The sequence below is a fragment of the Pipistrellus hanaki genome (genome assembly GCF_964339955.1).
Source record: "Pipistrellus hanaki genome assembly, chromosome: X".
NCBI lineage: Eukaryota > Metazoa > Chordata > Mammalia > Chiroptera > Vespertilionidae > Pipistrellus > Pipistrellus hanaki.
In genome coordinates this window covers 31,306,909-31,326,543 of record NC_140524.1, presented here as the reverse complement: position 1 = coordinate 31,326,543, position 19,635 = coordinate 31,306,909, and the positions used below count along the sequence as shown (strand labels likewise).

Genomic DNA, 19,635 nt, shown 5'->3' with positions numbered 1-19,635 from the left:
TGGCATGCGCTAGATCCTCGATAGAAGCTTGTTGGTCCCCCGCCCCATTTTAAGCCTCAAAATTACTGACACAATTTATAATAATTATGTAATCTTACGTGAGTCAGATGCCTACTCAGGATTGGAACTTACTTCTCCCTCTTTACCAGTAATGTGGCTAGAACATACAAGGATGAATTATTTATGTGATTAGAAATCAGAACAAAAAGATATATTGGCCCCTGTAATTTATATAGATTCCCTTCTTAGGCTTCCTTGTTCATTTGGGTTTAGAGATATATTACTTCTATCATAGGGATATTTAGGTTGCCCCCTAGTGATGGAACCTCAAGCAGCAATATTTTCATGGTGGCCACCAGGTAAATGTGTTGGTAGGTCCCCTAGTATTTGCACAGGTGGCACCACTAAAGGAAGTAAAAAATAGAATTTAGTTTTGACACCAAGTCTAGAAATAGTTTTTGGCTTGGTTCTGGTTCTCAGCTTGCTTGACTGCATGCTAGCATTCCTTCTGTGTACCTCACAACCATGAAGTTGTCCTGAGAAATAGTTGTACTAGAGAAAGCCTGGTGCAAGGGATCTCAGATGGATTCCATGAAAGTCAGCACTCAGGGGTGCCTGACTCCTAGGAAATTCAGCTGGGTCCACAAAAGATGACCTAACAACTAACTGAGTTAATGAAAAAGTTTAAAAATTAACGAAGTGGCAACTTTTACTGGGTTTTCAAAGCAACTGGACAACTGACCTGTTTTTTTCTACTCTTCAGTTCATAGTGTCAATGTTTGACAGTCCCACTAGTAACTTCTGCTATGGCTGGCTGATCACAACAGAGCTGAAGAAGGCTCTGTGGAAGAGCAGAGCTTTGAAGGAAGGGCAGGTGGAAAACCACGGGGAGGGCTTTTAAAATTTATTTATTTCAGTTTAGTTCAGTTTTAGTTTTATTGAGTTTTTTGTTGTTGTTATAACTTATTTTGAAAGAGTAGGACTCACAAAGTTGCAAAAATGGTACGAAGTCACCATGTACCCTTTGCTCAGCTTTCAAGGGACAGATTTCTAATGCAGGTGGAGGAAGTCCAAGGCAAGGAACCAAGGTAAGAATAAGAAAGAAGAGACTTAGAAGTATAAATAGCAGTGGCCCGGAGGTCAGGAGATATTGAACTACTTGTTTGACTGTGCACCAGTCATGTCTTCTATCATTTCCTTATTTGTGAAATAGGAGTGATAGAGCCACTTCATACCACAGAGTTGTGCTAAGAATGAAATGAGATTACATATATAGGTACCTGGTGAAGTGTAAAAATAGCATTAGTAATTGTTATTTTTAGAATATAATGATTACTTTTCTAATTTTAGTTGGGCTTTTGAATGGGCCCATGTGTCAGATTCCAAAGTGATTGTAGCTTGGTGTACTAGGTTTATAGCTATAGGAATTGTCAACACAATCTCAAACAAAATGTTAAATATCAGGTTAATGAGTTGGGGGGAAAAACCAACATTAAGGTTTGACTATATCATCTATAGTTGAACTAAGTGGACTCACTAGCTATTTAACTAAACTTTATGTTCATTTTTTATGGTTAAATATCTGAAAGCCATGCACCACGTCCCCAGAAAAATGCACATAAGCACATACATGATCATTTGTAATAAAATCTCAAGGGGCCGCTAAAACCCAAACATAAAACCTTGAGAGATCTCAAGAGTCCAATTTCAAAATCCCAGTTCAGAAAGAGTTTAAAAATTTTTTAATCTTAAAATTGAGATATAATCATATATAATAAAACCCTAATATGCAAATATACCAAATGGTGGAACAACTGAACAACCAAACAACCAGTCACTATGATGTGCACTGACCACCAGGGGATGCATATGGAACATGGCAGGTGTCAGCAGCAGGCAGCAGAGTGTGGAACATGGTGGGCATCAGCTGTGGCAGGATGGTGGAGTAGGTGAGCAGGGGCGCCAGACCAAGGCAGGACACCAGTTTCTGTCATCAGGGAGAGCCTCTGGTGGTTACTGAAAATTCTTTGCTCCAATGCACCGGGTCCCACTTAGTGCTCATACCTGCTGCTGGTGCAGGCCTCACCCCCACCCGCTGCTGGAGCCCAGCAGTGGTCCCAATGCTCAGTGCTGTTAGCGGGTACAAGTAGCAGCTGCTGGCCCTGATCACCCATCGGGGTTTCTCTACCTACTCCTGCTCCTGAGGGGCTATCAGGGTGGCAGCCACCTCTTGCACCTGCTGCTGGCACTGGCCCCAATTGCTCCACGCCTTCAGCAGGTACCATTGGGGCCAGCACTGTCAGCATGTGGGAGTGACAGCGGTGGTAGTGGGGCTGCCAGCAGACAGTGGACCGGACCATGGTGGGGGGGCTGGCTGGGGATGTGGAGGATGGGCCAAAATCTGCCCTTGTGCCCACTGCAGCCTCGTGGTCTACAGTCCTTTCAAAGTACACGAATTCTTGCACTGGGCCCCTAGTTGATATATAACATTATATTAGCTTTAGGTGTATAACATAATGATTAAATGTTTGTATACATTGCAAAATGATCATAATAATGTCTGATTAACCTTTTTTTTGTGATGATTTTTTAAGATCTGTTCTCTTAGCAACTTTTAAATATACAATACGGAATTGTTAACTATAGTCACCATGGTGTACATTACATCCTCAGAACTTGCATATTTTATAACCAGAATTTTGTACCTTTTAACCCTCTTCATCCATTTGCCCATCCCTGACCCTCCTGACTCCAGCAACTGCCAATCTGTTCTCTGTTTTTGTGAGTTCTGTTTTTTGTTTTGTGTTTTATATTCCACAAAAAAAGTGAGATCCAGAAAGAGTTTTTAAGCCAACATTCTCATTTAAGATTCTGGTCTTTCCTTGCTCAGTAATCTTGTATAGTTTGCCTTTAAAAATACCTCCTCAATACTCCACCCCCACCACAGATTATAAAAGTAATAGTTTTTTTTTCATTGCAGAAAAATGGAAAACTATAGAAATATACAAAGGAAATAATTACTTATTTTTCCACCTAATGCAAATCATTGCTAATAGTTTGCTGCATTTCATTCAATTTATCCTACTTTTCTTTGCATAATCTGTGTCCATACATTTAAAGAAGACAACTGGGATTATATTTAAAGTTTTATATCCTACTTCTTCAGCTAATGTTTTATCTTGAGCATGTCTTGTGTTATTAAATATTCTTAAAATGTGGATTTTAATAGTTGCATAATATCTTCTTGCACAATAAGCATCTATTTACCCTTTCTCCTATTGTTGGAAATCAGAGATTTTTTTCCATTTTCCTTTTATATCTCATATTTTGTTGAACATTTTTGTAAGTAAATATTTCCTTAGTACACAACTGAAATTACTGGGCAAAATGAAAAGAACATATTAAAGACTCTTGATGCAATTTGAGATATTACTTTATAGTGCACAATAGTTGTGAAAATTTATGATATCATTAGGTAGTAGTGGAGGATCTATCTCATTCCATCCTTACCAACATAAAGTATTATCATTGTTAGCAAAATTTTCTCAATGTGAGTGGAAAAATGGTATGCTACTGTGGTTTAATTTGTATTTATTTGATAAAAATACAGTGATACAAATAAATACTAGTGAGGTTGAACCCTTTTAATATCTATTTGCCACATGTATGTCTTCTATGAATTGTCTGCTCTTGACTTTTGTCCATTTTTCTATTGGGATGTGGCACTTTTAAAACCTCCTGGTTTTACTTTCTTCATCAACCAGCTGGTGCTAATGATATTTGTCCTTAATTTTGAACTTCTGCAAAAATAGAACCTTGTAAATATTCCATGTCATGAATTCTATCCAGAAGACTAGTGATTGGGAATCATGACTCTTTAAGCTATCTGTAGCCAAGTGCATAGAGTCACGGGGCATAAATATATAGTAACACACTGTGCCACTTTTAAGGTGATATAGAAGCACGTGTTTTCTTTTTTTTAATATGCAGGCCTTGGAAACCTATATGAGACCAGGTGTTCTTTCTTCAACTACCTTTCCTGTGGTTTTATAGCCACATATCTCCAACTGTAATACCGTTCATTTACAATAGCTGTAAAATATCCATGTACTCTCAGAGACAGTTGTAACAGTTACAATTCATGTTATAATGATAGTTAAAGAGCCAAAGTAACAAGTGATTTCCAGTTCCACTAAATTTGTGGTTTTATTTATCTGACAGATAAAGTTTACAACTGAAGAACACATTTCTAAATAAAGTTGTTGCAGCTACACAAGCAAGGATCACTGTTCAAAAACCACTACAAAGCAGGCAGAACCAAACTCTACCTGATGTCCTCACTTGGCCTATTAAGACTTCTACAACCATACTTCTATTTCCGGAGAATGCACCCTGATATTCAGATGTTTCTGAAACACTAGTTTCAAAGTCAGGTTTGGAAGGTAATGTAAAATTTGACGACTAGCTGAAAGGGATGAAGGAATTGAACATGCCACAGAATCATCCTCCTTGCCCTCTGCCCCGCAAATTCTCTTGTGGAAACAACATGTAAGAAGGCTGGGAAGGAGAAGGCTTTTCCAGGGGAGTTCTCCCACCCTATTCCTGAGTACTATGTGCCTCCAGCTTCTATTGCATGAATCTGAACTAGGCTGCTTGCCTCTGACTGTTGGGGTCATGAACAAGGCTGAGAATGCTCCACATTCATACAAGCACTTGTTTGTCTGAAAGGCAAGAATAGCCCCTGACCTAAATGTGGGCCATCCATCCTTATTCATCCTTATTTCTACTCTTACTCCAGTTTACATCAATCCTTGACCTGGAAAAGAGGGGCAAAGAAAGGGTTAAAATTTAGGAATAGCCCCCAGCTAAAACAGGTCTCCTTGGAGAGGTTGCAAATTGGACAAGACCTTTGAATTTGGCAATTAAAAAGCTGTATACTGGGGCAAAAAAGCTAGACTTGATCATTTTTTAAATAGAAGTATCTATGCTTAAAATATCCCTTGATTTTCTTTACGTTTTTCAGCTTTGCTAAGGAGAAGGGCTTGCTTTTCGTTCATACTTAGACCAGAAAGGAAAAAGGGAAGAAGATGCCCTAGGGATCATGAATTGTGTTGCCAGCAGGAATCAAAGTGCCTGTGAAATGTTGGTACAGGGTGAAACTCCAAAGAAAAGTGTCCTTTGCCTTCCCTCTGAGCCTTTGCTTGCTTTTTCTCAGGAGATTGTGTTTTATTGCTTAAGAAAAAGTCCTTTCAGCCCTTCCAATTTGAGATTCATTCAATTAGTAGGATAAAGATATATTAGGTTGATCTATAGACAACCGCTGATATTTGTCTGTTTTTGGCCTATTTAATTTTCTTTCTGCTAATCTGGTTTTGTGTCAATTTTATTATTGGTACAGACATAAGGACTTAAGAAGGGTAGAGTGAAGAATTCTCCCCCCTCTCCAACATAATACACATAGTAAGACCTCAGTGAATATTAGTTGCTGTAATTAATGATGATGATACTACTGGTAATAGAGATCGCACAGCCCAAACCCCTCATTTTATAGATGGGGAAAATGGTGCAAATTATGAGCATACACATCCTTACTCAAAATCTTACTCATTCTTTTGAAGGGGAGCAGAACTTTCCACCCCAAAATAATCCCTTTGGCACAAGGATTATTTTTGGCTGACTATTTAAGAAAGAGCAGACACAGGGAAATCTCTGAAAGTGGAGCGAAAGTGCCCTGATATAGCAAAGATGTTTTCTGAGAATGGAGGAAGGTGCTGGGATCCTCTTGGCTGCCTCCCAAATTCCCCCTCATCTGTCAGCCTGAGACCCTGTGTTTCAACTGGGCTTCTTTCCCCTTCCAGAGCTCAGATCAGGTATGAACATTCACATGTTGCATTTAAAAGCCAATTTACTCCAGTCTCAGTTATCTGTGAGCAGAAAAAAAATTGTCAGGATTTTAGATTGGTCTTCGCTTCATTTTGCTTGTAAACACATAATCATATTAGTTATTTTTATGACTTTGTTTTGAAGTGCTATGTTTCCTGAAAAATATCCTATTTAATAAAACCATAATATGCAAAATATACGAACGGCAAAATGACTGGTCACTACGATGTGCACTGACCACCAGGGGGCAGACCCTCAACACAGGAGCTGATCCCTGGTGGTCAATGTGCTCCCACAGGGGGAGTGCCGGCTCAGCCAGAAGCCAGGCTCATGGCTGGTGAGCACAGTGGTGGTGGTCGGAGCCTCTCCTGCCTCCGCTGCAGGAAAGTGGTAAGGAATTAGGGGTCTTGACTGTAAGAGCCCTGAACTGTGAAAGGAATGGCTGACTGACAGCTTAGGCATAAATCCTCTGAGGGGTCCCGGACTTTGAGAAGGTGCAAACCGGGCTGAGGGACCCTCCCCCCAGTGCACAAATTTCATGCACCAGGCCTCTAGTCTAACATAATAATAGAGTAATATGCAAATTAACCATACTCAGCTACACAAGCCACGCCCACAAGCCATACCCACCAGCCAATCAGAGCAATTATGCAAATTAACCAAACAAAGATGGCAGTTAATTTGCATACACGGAGGGAGGGAGGAGTGAAGACTGAAGACAGCATAGAAGGAAGAAGGAGGGAAAGTAGAAAGTAAGGTGGCTGTGGCTGCTGGAGGGAAAGCACTGGCAGCGCATGCGGGGTAGGTTGGGGCGAGGTGCGAGTTGGCGTGCCCCACCCATCCCACCCACCCCACCCTGCCCGCCGCAGAGGGAGAAGTGGGGGTGGGTGGGAGAGGTGGGGGTTGTGGGAGGGAAGGCCGTCAGAAATCTTGCAGGAATATTCCTGCAACAGGTGCCAAGTATAATACATAAAGGAGACTGCAGTTCTGGAGTTTTGCTGTAACCTCACATCTCAGTTTGCAAAATCTTGTAAAGAGCTCTGGGATCCATTGCTGGGATGTCTCATATAATGGCCTATTATCCACGGACACGGAAAGGTACAATCTGGATAAAGTTCCTAAACCAGTTTGCTTTTGGTGAATGTCCAATTCTTTTACAACTGCCTCTACTGTTACCTGTATTCTAATTTTCCTATTGTCCAGGGAAATGTATTTATGGGGACAGATTGATGCAGCAGATGAGGAGATGTATGAACTGGATGTAAAAGTACTTTGCAAGGAAGATGATTCAAATACAACTCAGGTTGGAGAAAATGGATTTTTAAAATAAATGAAATTTCAGGATATTAATGTGATTTACTTCATTTAATGGAGCTGGCACAGGATGTCCCAGAGGTAACAAATCCCTTGCCTGCTCAGGCTGAGCAGGATATCACATTTCCCAGCAGTTTGACTCCTTTACCTTTGAAGGGGACCCTGACTTTGTATAAAAAACATAACCACCAATCACTGGAGAAAAGCAACTCTTAGAGAGGACTATCCTTTTCTGATGTTTTTCTTTCCAGCTAGAAGGTCTGGGGTGGATGTGATAAGTAGTTTTCTGGAACATTTGATATTCATCATCTTACCAAGTGAGCCTTTCAATGAACCTGTCATTTTGTGCCTGAATAATTAGTGGTTTATAACCTGTTGTCCAAGCACATTTGCAAATTACAATCACACCTTTCTGTGGTTTTTCAGAGAACCTTCATTTGTCCCAATACAGCTGGGTTTCTATGTTGTGTGACCATGTGAATCTGGTATTTTGTTTCAAGAGCTCTGGTACCCCAGCATGGCCTCACGGTACAATGGCAGCTTCACCAGGAGAAAGAAATGGTTCAGTCCAAGGTCTCGAGGAACTTGATGGCATCAGAAAGGCTTATGTTTTCCATGTATGCTTACAATGGGTCACTGCATATTTGGCCCAGAAGAGAGAAAGTTACATCTCAAGTGTCATTAGCTTGTCCCTTGAAAGGGACACCAGAAGTAAAGGGGCACCCTCTCTGAAATAATTAAGTCAGTAAGGAAAGATAATCTGCTCTGTCAAAACTGGATCGACACCTACCTTTTGGGGACATATTTATTCCACTAAATTGGGTATGCTTATTCTAGAGAAACTAAGGCAATGGTATAAACAAAAACAGCAGATGATGGGAAGAGTAGGTACAAATGAATCAGTTAAATAGCTTTCCTCATCCTCTTGCCACCTTCACACATTGCCTGGAGGCTAGCCAGTTGTCCTGCATCACCCAAACTTGCCAGTACATTAGAGCAGATCATTAGAGTCTTTTTGTCAACATTGAAACAAAGCCCCAGGCCCTACCAAGATGGCGCCACTGAATGGGGCAATGATTTGTCAATGAATTATTTTAAGGAGCATGGCAGCACAGCATGATATAGTGGAAAGACTGTTGTGCTACACGAAGTCCTTCATTTTAGTGCTGACTCTGATCCTTAATAGCTGATTGACTTTGGGCAAATCACTTAACCTCTCTGGGCCTTAGTCTCTGTATCTATAAATTGGGAATAACAACAATTGATGGTTGTGGTGATAAAAAAAATCCTGGTTCTGAATGCATTTTGTAACTCTAAGGCACTAAACATAAGTTAAGGATTGTTATTGTTAGATTTCTAGGGGCATACACAGTAATACCACCTAGCCAATAAGGGTCTCCAGTACTAGGACCAGGAAGTACCCCAGAGATCATGTAGAGGAGAAGGCCCTGAATTTGTTGCCCTTATAAGCCATTCCACAAATCCATTCAACTCTACCACATGTCATCTATAAATAGTATTAACAAAATAACACTTCATTCTATTCCTTAACAGTAAAAGGCTCCCAAATGTTTTATAACCATTAGTTCTCAACATTAAGAACAATTTGGGAATATGGTGTGCAAATTACATCTATACACATGGAGGGGCAAAAATAGGGTCGGTTATCTTAGAACACAGAAAATCCCACAGTATAGGATGGACTACCCTAAAGCAGTGTTTCCCAACCTTCTCTCATGATGAGAATCACCTGGTGGAGTTGTTAAAACACAGATTCCTGAATCCCAACTAAGAAGTGCTAAATAGAATTTTTGAGAACATATAGGTAAAATTGCATACCTAACTTAGTGCTCTGTATATAAAATCTGTCTTAGAGCACTAGTTAAGTATACAATTTTACCTATATGTTCCCAAAAATTCTAGTTTAGCACTTCTTAGTTGGGATTCAGGAATCTGTGTTTTAACAACTCCACCAGGTGATTCTCATCATGAGAGAAGGTTGGGAAACACTGCCCTAAAGAATAGAAAATGCCAGTCATATAGTATATGATTTTGTTCACAATGTTTTATTGAGGCACTAAGAGATCACTTATTCAATATTATTTTCTATTTTTGAATCCACGAGGTTGATAAGCCATATGTAGATAATTCTTTTTTCTTCATTTCACAGGTGAAAAAAATAAAGGCATTTCTTAAGTCACTCGTAAAATTGAGTAGCAAGGCCAGGTCATCTAACTTCATCCAGGGGAATGCCATTTCTAGAACCCTAATAGAAACCCTCACTGCTATTCACACAGAGGAGTCTGACTATTTGGATTGGTTTCACTTCTCAAGTAAGTGGCATATCCACTAACTATTCTTCTAGAGACCAGTCAATAGAATAAGAACATACAAATTGACTTGTTCATGTAGACAACTTTAGCGCTGTTTCAAAAAACACCTTTGAAGTCTGTGTCTTGGTGTCACCAATGGAATTGATTGGAAAGCGAGCACGGTCATGAATTATCTTGTCCCTATCAAGCAATGTGACTAGTTTGACTGCTTCTCACTGGAATTGGGTGGTTGTTTATTGTTGCATTTCCACAGTTTAAAGTTACCACATTTTCTCTCTGAGTGATTTTTACTGTGAGTGAAGAAAATGCAAGCAATCCAGGTGTCCCGTGCATGACACAGGCGCTCAAGGCAGGCCTGGCCTCAATAGTGAGTGATTATTTCCCTTAGGCTGGCAGTTGCTTTGGGGCTGATATTGAATGTTACTATATTTGGAAAGTTGGTCACATCATCCTAATATTGGTATTTCAGAAGGGACAGGCAGACAGTTCTGTGTTGTTTGTAGGCTTTATGCTCTGCAGAAAGGCAATTGGGACTGAGAGAGCTGTGGTTAACAGTGGTGAACTGTGCTTGGTAAGGACTCAAAAACTCCCAAATCTTTCATTTTCCCCAGGCAGCTCTCTCTGAGCATAACTCACCCAATCTCAGTATTAGCCCTTTACCCCTTTGGCTCTTCATATGTCTGTATTCATGGCAGTGGTATCCTTCACTGACTTTCTCTTTTATCTTGCCTTTGTCCAAATGTCGCCTTGTGTCTCTTATCCTTCTGTGTGTACCTGCCTGATCTTTCCAAATAAAGTATAAACCCCACAAAAACTGGAACTGGGTCAACCTGATGGGCTGACAACAATCTCCAGGGCATGCTGTGAGGGATTTTGGAGAGCCACCTGATGAAACACATTTCTCCACCCAGTCTTTCTTGGTGCCTGAAATTGCTACTATTAAAGCACTTTAGCTGGCTAATGACAAGGAAAGCTCCTATTAGAATGTTAATTTAAGAATCCCAAACCATTATCAGCTATTAGCACCCCCTCTTGAATCAGTACTTCATATAAGTCAGTCACCTACATGGGTTTTGGAGAAACAGGACTTCAGATTAGGAAGGCTCTGCAGCTTTCAAACATAAAGAGAAAGTTCTATATCTTGTATAAGGTCAAGACTTACCCTCAGTCTCCTTTCAAAAGCTGAAATGTTGCCTTTGTTTTGCTCCTTCCGCTGCCGCCACTCGATGAGGTTTGCATTGTGCTCTCCGGGCAGTGAGATGTTGCATTTGCCCAGAGTGGGGTTGACTGCCCCAGCCAGGATGTGAGGCTCTGAGCTGAGGCTGATCTCCATCCCGCTGGCAAAGGTGACTCGTAGAGAGCCATCTGGACTCACCCGATATGTACTTTGAGTATTTTCTGTAGGCAGAGGAACAAAGGAGGGGGCGGGAGAGGGAGAGGAAAAAAGGGAAGCATAGGAAGCAGAGGAGAGACAAGCTTAGCTTTAGGAGGCAAGTCTGGGAAGGGATGAGCAGGTGGGACACTGTAGACTCAACTGCCTTCTGGGCTAGACAACCACTCTGACAGGCAGATGTGCCCTCTGTCCATTTGGGTCTTGTTATTTTCACAGCTGGTGTAGTTTGTTCCTTGGATAAAAGACTCCTGCCTAATACTGCAGGCTGTTTTTATTTTTTTCCGGTCTCATTTTTAAAGAATTCCCTCACAAACTCCCTTTCTGACTTGATAGATCGGCCTCTGCAGTTTGATATGCTGGGAGCTAGCATGAGAAGAGTATCAAGTTCAACTTAGCATCCTTACTGCCTGGGGACACCCGCACAGTTGCTGTACCTGACAAAACAACACTGACAAAGGTTGCCACCAATCGCTTTTGAGTGTATCTGAACGTTGAACAGTTCTGTGTCTGGCTTAACCACCAAATCAGTCCTTAATGACTGGACAGAGAGAAATTGTTTGTGTATCCATTTCCCCTTTAGCTTCCAACACATTCCTTCCAAGTCCAACCTCCTTCCTTTCCTTCTCCCTTCCCTTCCTTTGAACAGAATGAGCTTTTAATTCTCCCATTTCTCTTATATTCTTGCTCAGTGTGTATTCTATTTTTTTTATTTTTAAAAATATATTTTATTGATTTTTTTACAGAGAGGAAGGGAGAGGGATAGAGAGCTAGAAATATCGATGAGAGAGAATCATCGACCAGCTGCCTCTTGCACACCTCCTACTGGGGATGTGCCAGCAACCAATGTACATGCCCTGGACCAGAATCGAACCTGGGACCCTTCAGTCTGTAAACTGATGCTCTATCCACTGAGCCAAACTGGTGTTGGCTCTGTGTGTATTCTAATTCATCCCTTTTATTCCCCCATGTCAGCATGGATCTTGAATGTTAATATCAGATGTGACACAGACTACATTTCTTTACTATAACCCCTTCCGTGTCTGAAAGAGCTTTATGTACTGCTGGGTGCTGTGAAATGACTTGGGGGAAGAGAAGATTTGGCAAAGATGTAAATTCATGACTCCCACAGAGATGTGGCTCAAGGCTGCTATGTGAATCTGTGAAAGGGGTGCTTTTGTCTGAGTTTCAGCTCCCAGAGCTGAAAAATAGGGAGACAATGCCATCTTCTTAGACAGAAGTGAATTCTATATATTAGAAGGGTAGAAGTTAAGATAGGTGCTATTACAGTCAGGCGGAGTGAAAAATAGTCTTACCTTGTTTTAAAATATAGATGGTAGTGGTTGCTGTCAAGTTAGTTGACATGAGGACATTTTCACGGTTGGAAGTATCCAGCTCCACTTTTGTCAGCTTCTCCAGGTCACTGTGGAAGCTGCTGACTTCTCCAGTGGGAAATGTTGCATTGGTCAGATGTCCCTCGGGGTCATACCTGAGGAATGGAACCAATGCCAACTTTGAAGCCTCTTGGCAGTGATAACAGGCCTTTACAAAATAAAAATCACTTGGCAGTTTAACTCTGAGTGGTAACAAGTATTATTAACCTTGTTCAATAAGAAGAAAAAGGTCAGAGAGATGATTAATCAAAGAAAGTTATTTTTGCAGCTTCTGAATTCTTGATGACTTCCTTGAACTGTGCTGTTTTACAGAAAAAATATATCTGGTAATGAATCACCAGGGTGGAAAACTGATTTATGAATCATGGCCCACTGTGTTTAATGTTGCAGGGCAGCTTCCCTTTTGCGATTTGGGTTGATCCCATTAGATGTGATAGATGACAGAACCCAGCAGAGGGTGCTGTTGGCAAAGGAAACAGAGGCACAAACGAGGGCCCAAACCCTGAGAATGCCAATAAACTGCATTGTGATAGGAAAATTTTATTTGCTGCCGTTTAAGTTGCCAAGTTGGAAATGAATGAATCATTCTTCCAACAAAATGAACAAGCACAGAAGATAATGGAAGCATGTTCATTAGAACATTATGGAGCCCCCTGATCTCGGTGTCACTTAACATTTTTTTTTTTTTAGCTTTTTAGAGTATAGCACATGTTATAGTTTGCTTATATGAGTGGGAGAAAAAAATTACCTGGAATAATAGGCAATAACCTATATCTAGAAATACAGTCTAGTGAGTTTACTTAAAAAAAAACAACATACACACACACACACACACACCATCAGAATTATTGGCAATATCACTGTCCTCCAAATGAAAACTGCTTCCCTGAAGGCTTTTGATGTGGAGCTGTTCTTTTATTGCCAATAGAACCATGAAAAATAAACACTTCATTAAAAGTAAAGGCATGCACTTGGAAACCCATTACTGTTTTCTTTTCAAGCTGCAAATTACAAAATATTTAAGCACTTTTATAATGTTAAACAATTATATTCTTTTTACCCAAAGTGAACAGGATATAGCCTGGACACAATGATGGAGTCTGGCTCTACTACCTCATCCCCCAACCATTATGCAAAAGGATATAGTGATTCAGTGTTAATACACTACGTTTCAGGAACTCATCTTACATAGTTGCTCAAATTTTAAAACCTAGACTAGTTTTCGGTAGGTTTGGGAAAAGGAGCTGGACCTTATTTTATCAGATAGATCTGAACTTGAGGGTATACACAATGCCACGCATACACACCCTATCAGCTAAAACAGTCATGTAACTGCTGGTATGGCTCAGTTGGTTCAGTGTCATCCTGTGCACCAAAAGGTGGCAGGTTCGATCCCTAGTTGGGGCACATGTCAGAGGCAACTGGTTAGTGTTTTTCTCTTGCATCGATGTTTCTCTCTCTCTCTTCTTCCTCTCTCAAAAATTAAAAAAACAAAACCTAGTCATGTATGAAAATAAAAATAATCAAATAGGTTATTTGACATCATAGATATGTGAAGCTCTAGTTGGTTTAATTGGATGTGCCCTTTATTTAAATGGATTTCAGACAAAAAGGTTGTTGGTGTCTTGCTGCTATACAGCTAAGGCCACATTATCAAGGAAAGACCAAAAGGTGCTGCTTGTGCCTGGAGTTAATGGCAAAATCATCCTGCCTGTTCGGCCTGCTTATTTTTTAAAGTATATTTTTATTGATTTCAGAGAGGAAGGGAAAGGGAGAGAGGAATAGAGACACCAATGATGAGAGAGCATCATTGATCATCTGCCTCCTGCACAATCAACACCAGGGAATGAGCCTGCAACCTGGGCATGTGCCCTGACCAGGAATCGAACTGTGATCTCCTGGTTTATAGATCTATGCTCAACCACTGAGCCAAGCTGGCTGCACCTGCTCAGCCTGTTTGCCCATGGTCTGCTTTAGGGCTCTGTGGCTGCAAGAAGCAAGTTCTTGATGAGAAAGCGGCATGGAGGAGCTTGAACACCTAGCACGGCCAAATCTTGTCTGCCTGGCCTTTCTTCTAGGATAAGAAACCGATGTGCAGCCTTTATTCTCCCAAGGCACTGAGCTGCTTTTCCTTTGAGGGAGGAGTTTGGAGGCAGCAGATAGAAGGGAGCTGCGGCAGGCCTGCCTCGTGAGGGAGAGTGTAGCCTATCTGCCTGGATTACCCAAGCAGTTCTTCTGTTTCACAACCATCGCCAGCACCTTTTCTGATTTTGAAGGGGTTCCCTCACATTCAGCAAGGTCACTCTTCACAATTTCTCCAGGAAATTTGACTTAAGATACTATGAATAAAGGTTCCCACTGGGCTTTGCAGCTTGGGGCCATTTTCCAATCATTCAGCCCCTTGTTATAAAGCGAGATTTCATCTAAAAGTGAGAGATGTGGTTGGGTTCACTCCTCAGAGCTAAGATCAGATGCCAACTGAGCCATCCATGAGCAAAAGGTGCAAGGGCCAATCACCCCAACAGACTTTGTCAATGGCCTGTGGCTATATCTGGATTCCCCCATCTGCCCCAAACACCTTTTAAGCTCAGTCACAGGTGCTCTTTGTCTGAGATTATACATTTTAAAGCTTATTTTCAAGAGCACAGCCACATTCCTACATATTCTGTTTCCATGCCCACCCTCCAAATTGATAGGAGTTTATTCGGAAAGGAAAGCTAAATACTCCTGGGTAAAACTGTAATTACTCGGAGAGATCTAGCTGGGAGACTGCTGCCTGACCCTTTTCTGGTGAGGGAGTCAATGATGTGAGGATCAGGTAGAATTTTCCACAGTCCTGCCCAGTCACTGGGGACCTAAAAAGTTATATTAACTGATTTCATTGCTGTGGCTGGATAGGCATTCTTATTTGAAAGTGCACATTTGACTTTAGCTCTATTGTAAACAAAGTACGCTGCCTTGAGGGTATTCTGTTAACTGAAATAAGTTAGACAGAAAAGGACAAAATACTCTATTATATGTGGAATCTAAAAAATACTCCCAAATAAAAAAATATGTACAACATCAAACTCAGAAAAAGAGAGCAGATTTGTAGTGATTACAAGCGGGGGCTGGGGATGGGGGAAATGGAAGAAGGTGGTCAAAGGAGCAAACTTCCAGTTATAAGATAAATAAGTCATGCCCTGGCTGGGTAGCTCAGTAAGTTGGAACATCATCCTGTACACAAAAAGTTGGCAGGTTTGCTTGCCAGTCAGGGCACATACCCAGGTTTTAGGTTCAATCCCCACGTGAGGGAGGCAACTGATTGATATTTCTCTCTCTCTCTCTCTCTCTCTCTCTCTCTCTCTCTCTCTCTCTCTCTCTCTCTCTCTCTCTCTCTCTCTCTCTCTCTCAAAATCAATAACAATATATCCTAGGGTAAGGATTACAAAAAAGATAAATAAGTCATGAGGATGTAATGTACAACATGACTGTATAGTATACATATGAAAGTTGCTAAGAGAGTAAATCCTAAAAGTTCTCATCAGGAGGAACCAAAATCGTTTTGTTTTCTTTTCTTTCTTTTAAGATGATGAATGTTAGCTAAACTTATTGTGGTAGTCATTTAATAATAAATGTAAGTCAAGTAATACTGTATACCTAAAAATTATACAATATATCAATTATATCACAACAAAATGGAAGGAAAACAAATAAAAAACCCAAAGCCATCTATTCCTCAACACACTCATGTGCCCCAATTTTGCTAGTCACAGTCAAAGCAGTTGCATTTGCTGGTATCTGCAATATGGTGTCTCTCATATGCTCAATCATTTATATGGTCCCTGGTCAAAACACACAGACCCACCTCTTTTCTGTGGGGTTACTTCCAAAGTAAAAGTGACAGGCAGATCCCACAACTTTGGAAAGATTGTTCAAAAGTAGATAAAAAATAATGGGAGCCTTTGATTTCTTATGGCTTGCTTGAGGTACTGCTCACACCATGATAGGGGAATGCGTGTTTCCAGATAGAATGTATGAGAAACAAGTTTAATCAAAATTTCCTATGCTGTGTGTTTCCCTTTGGTACTTGCATCCTTTGGTGCAGAGAGTAAATACAAGCCAATATGCTGCCACTGATCCCCTCGGGATGAACATGGTAGCTACCTGCTCCTCCTCCCCGGTAGGGAGTTGCATTCACATAACCAGGCCTACAAATTCTGGTTAGTAAATTGTGCCATCAGGCAATGACCATGCCTTCATAGGTATCAAAAGTGGGTTTGGTAAGAGGAGATGCCATCAAATTGTTCCTTTCTGTTCTGATTTCAGAGAGTTCCACTATGTGCCTGCACACACATGTCCCATGAAGTAAAAGAATCTGTAAAGGAAATTCTGAACTCATTCTTGTCCTTGAGGCACATATAGTTTAGTTGGGGAGATGATATTTATGTATTATGAAAAGTATATTGGGTCTGATATTTTCTCATAAGGGATAGCCTGTCCTTTTCCTTGAGGACAATTGAAGCCACAGCTAAACCACACAGAGGAAAAACTAGAAGCTCCTTCACCTTTGCTTTCAGGAAAATATTGAATATTACAGAAGAACAATTCATTACTTATTTTTTTTTAAATGCAAACAGACCCTCTTTACCCCCTCATGCCAGAAACCTGAGCAATCTAATAAGCATTCTTTCAGAAATTCTGGGTTCCTTTTCCTCACAAATAACATTTGGCTTCCTATGATTCAGCTCCAAGTCAATAATGCCCTTCTATCTTCATTTGTGGTGGATAAGATGCACACACAACTCATTCTAATGCCAGAATATTGCCATGTACTTATGTAGACAAGGCACTGGGCTAAGCAGAATAGAAGGAAGAGAAGGAAGTGGTATCTGAATCCTGTAGGAGAGGTAAAGCTCAATCCCTTGCTAAGTAGAGACTGGGGAGGGAGGAAGGCATTCCAGAGGTGATTACATGAAATAAAGCACACAGGTGAGTGGGATGTCCATTGAAGGGATGGGGTAGCAGAAGCACAACATTCCTCTAGGAGGGAAGTGGGGGATAAGGCTGGAAAGGCATGCTGGAATCAGAGTACCAGACTCCAGAGGAAATCAGATAGTCAGTAGACAATAGAGAGATTTTCAGGGGGAGAACAGGATGTTTTAAGCAGTGCTTTGGTGGCAGTGAATCTTGAAAGGGGAGCTATGAAGTAGGAAGCCTGTTGGGAGGCTGTAGCCTCAGTCTGCGTAAGAGAAGATGGTAGATTTTTTATTTTTGCCTTTATTAAATATATTGTGATAGCCCATTATTGGGACTTGTTTTTCTTTGTAAACTCAAATTTTTAGAGGGAGGGTACAGTGTCTCATTCATCTCTGTATTCTCAGGCCTGGCACAGAGAAGATAGGCACTATACTTGTTGAATAAGTGCAATAAAAGAGGCTGCTAGTGGAAATGGAGAAGATGGGGTGGATATAAGTGTCAGTGTGGTTAGAGAATAGATAGAGCCATCTATGGTGGTGCTGAGAGGCCAGGCTCAACTTACATAGATGCCCTGTGCCACATAGCTAATCTTCCCCACCAGCCTCTGAAAGCTTTTTTGGCCAGCAGCCTCTCTTCCTCCTGTTCACTCCTTGTTTCTATTGCAATTTTCCCTAGCATGACCCACAACAATTCTGTCTGCCCATTCTTGCTCCTTACCAAGGGCACAAAGCACAAAGAGAGGTGACTGTGCAAAGGTGTTGTCTGTCTCTGGAGATTGTAAGGAACAGCTGGCCACTCTATGTTTGCCTTACTTAATAGAAATCCTTTGCCCAACAGGAAGCAGGGGGCTGGACCACATGGTGCCTTAGTCCCCTCCCTACTCTGAGATTTTAGAAAGCATTGGAAACATTCTGATGTGTTTGGACTATTCATTCACATAACCAGTTCTACATGGGACTCACATCTTATGCCTAGGCAAATATCTCATTCAGAGACATGGTTTGTTTACTTTATCCCCTTCCCCAGTCCCCTTTTAATCTTGTCATGGAGGAGGGAGAATCCCTCATTAGCCATCGTCCATAAAACTGAGCATTTGTAAAACAGTCTAGAGCTATAATGAAGGCTTTTCTAAGTTATCAGTGAATGCATTATTTTTTTTGTGGGGGGGGGGGGGGACAGGATGGGGGATATACTAACAAAGTTCAGAAACAGAGAGAACAGAAGACCAGGGGTTAAGACATCATGTAAATGCACAGTCTCTTTTAAGTGTTGGGCTCCCACAAAGGGCAAGGGCCTGAGGAACTGTCAGCTCAGTTGGGACCGGCAGCAGCGCCGCAACTGACGCTTTTGGCCTTGGTCTGGGACCTTTTCAGTTTAGTATAGCGGATGCCTTTGCCAGGGCACTGCTTGGGAAACAAGCAAGGGCATCCTGGCTACTCCTGCAGCTTCGGGGGCAAAGAAGGCTTGCCTACCATGTGAGTAGCGGTCCCCCTCCCTCAGGCTTTAGCTGTGGCAGGGTCATTGCAATTAGGAGCCTGGCAGCCCCTCAGGCCAGAACCCCTGTCTCCTTCAGCCAATATTCCTGCCTTGACAGTCACCTCCCGGTTAGCAGTTTCTCTCTGGTCAGCTTTTCCCCGACACTCAGGACATTTAGGGGCAGTCAAGCATCAAGTACTAATACTTTGAGGTGTGCAATTTTGATCCTGGTCCAAGTCAAACGAAATTATGAAAATCAATGGACTATTTAAACAACATCACACTACACAAGACAAGCCCACATTTTACCACTGCACAAGATGCATTTTAAAATCTCATGTGGATTATGCAGTGTTCACGGACATCTGTGTCATTTCTCCTCTCCATGGCTTCAGATCATGGAAAGTTCAATGGATTACTGCTTTAGCTACCTTTCTGTAGCCACCCTCCATCCTGCCAAATTTTGCTTCTGTCTCTGTTTCTCTTTTTCTGTGTCTCATCTCAGAACAGAAATTCTATTTCTACCTTGGCAAACCATTTGTCCCCTTTGGCCACAGAAGGCAGCCAGCCTCCCTCTCATCTCAGGGAAAGGCTCAACTTCTTTTAGGAGAGCCTGGTGGTAGTGGCAAGGCCAGCTCTACTATGTCAGGGTGGCTCTAACCCTGATTAGAATAGTCGGTCCTATTCTGTGGTCCCCAACTTCCAAAGGACAAGGAAACACTTGAAAAAGTGTTCACAGCTGGCTAACACATTGAGGATAAAAGTGAAAGGCAGCCGAAACCGGTTTGGCTCAGTGGTAGAGCGTCGGTCTGCGGACTGAGGGGTCCCAGGTTCGATTCCGGTCAAGGGCATGTACATTGGTTGCGGGCACATCCCCGATGGGTGG

The 19,635-nt window shown here is 41.5% G+C and overlaps 1 protein-coding gene across 5 annotated transcripts in view; it reads right to left on the bottom strand.

The window, feature by feature from the left end:
• TENM1 (teneurin transmembrane protein 1) overlaps window positions 1–19,635 on the bottom strand; it is a 915,501-nt gene that overhangs the window by 16,978 nt on the left and 878,888 nt on the right. For all 5 annotated transcript variants that reach the window (XM_084870761.1, XM_084870765.1, XM_084870762.1 and 2 more), the window contains 2 exons: window positions 12,237–12,409; window positions 10,693–10,928 (listed from right to left, as the gene is read on the bottom strand). In XM_084870761.1, the coding sequence (XP_084726887.1) occupies window positions 10,693–10,928; window positions 12,237–12,409 (409 nt within the window). The remainder of the gene's footprint in view (window positions 1–10,692; window positions 10,929–12,236; window positions 12,410–19,635) is intronic.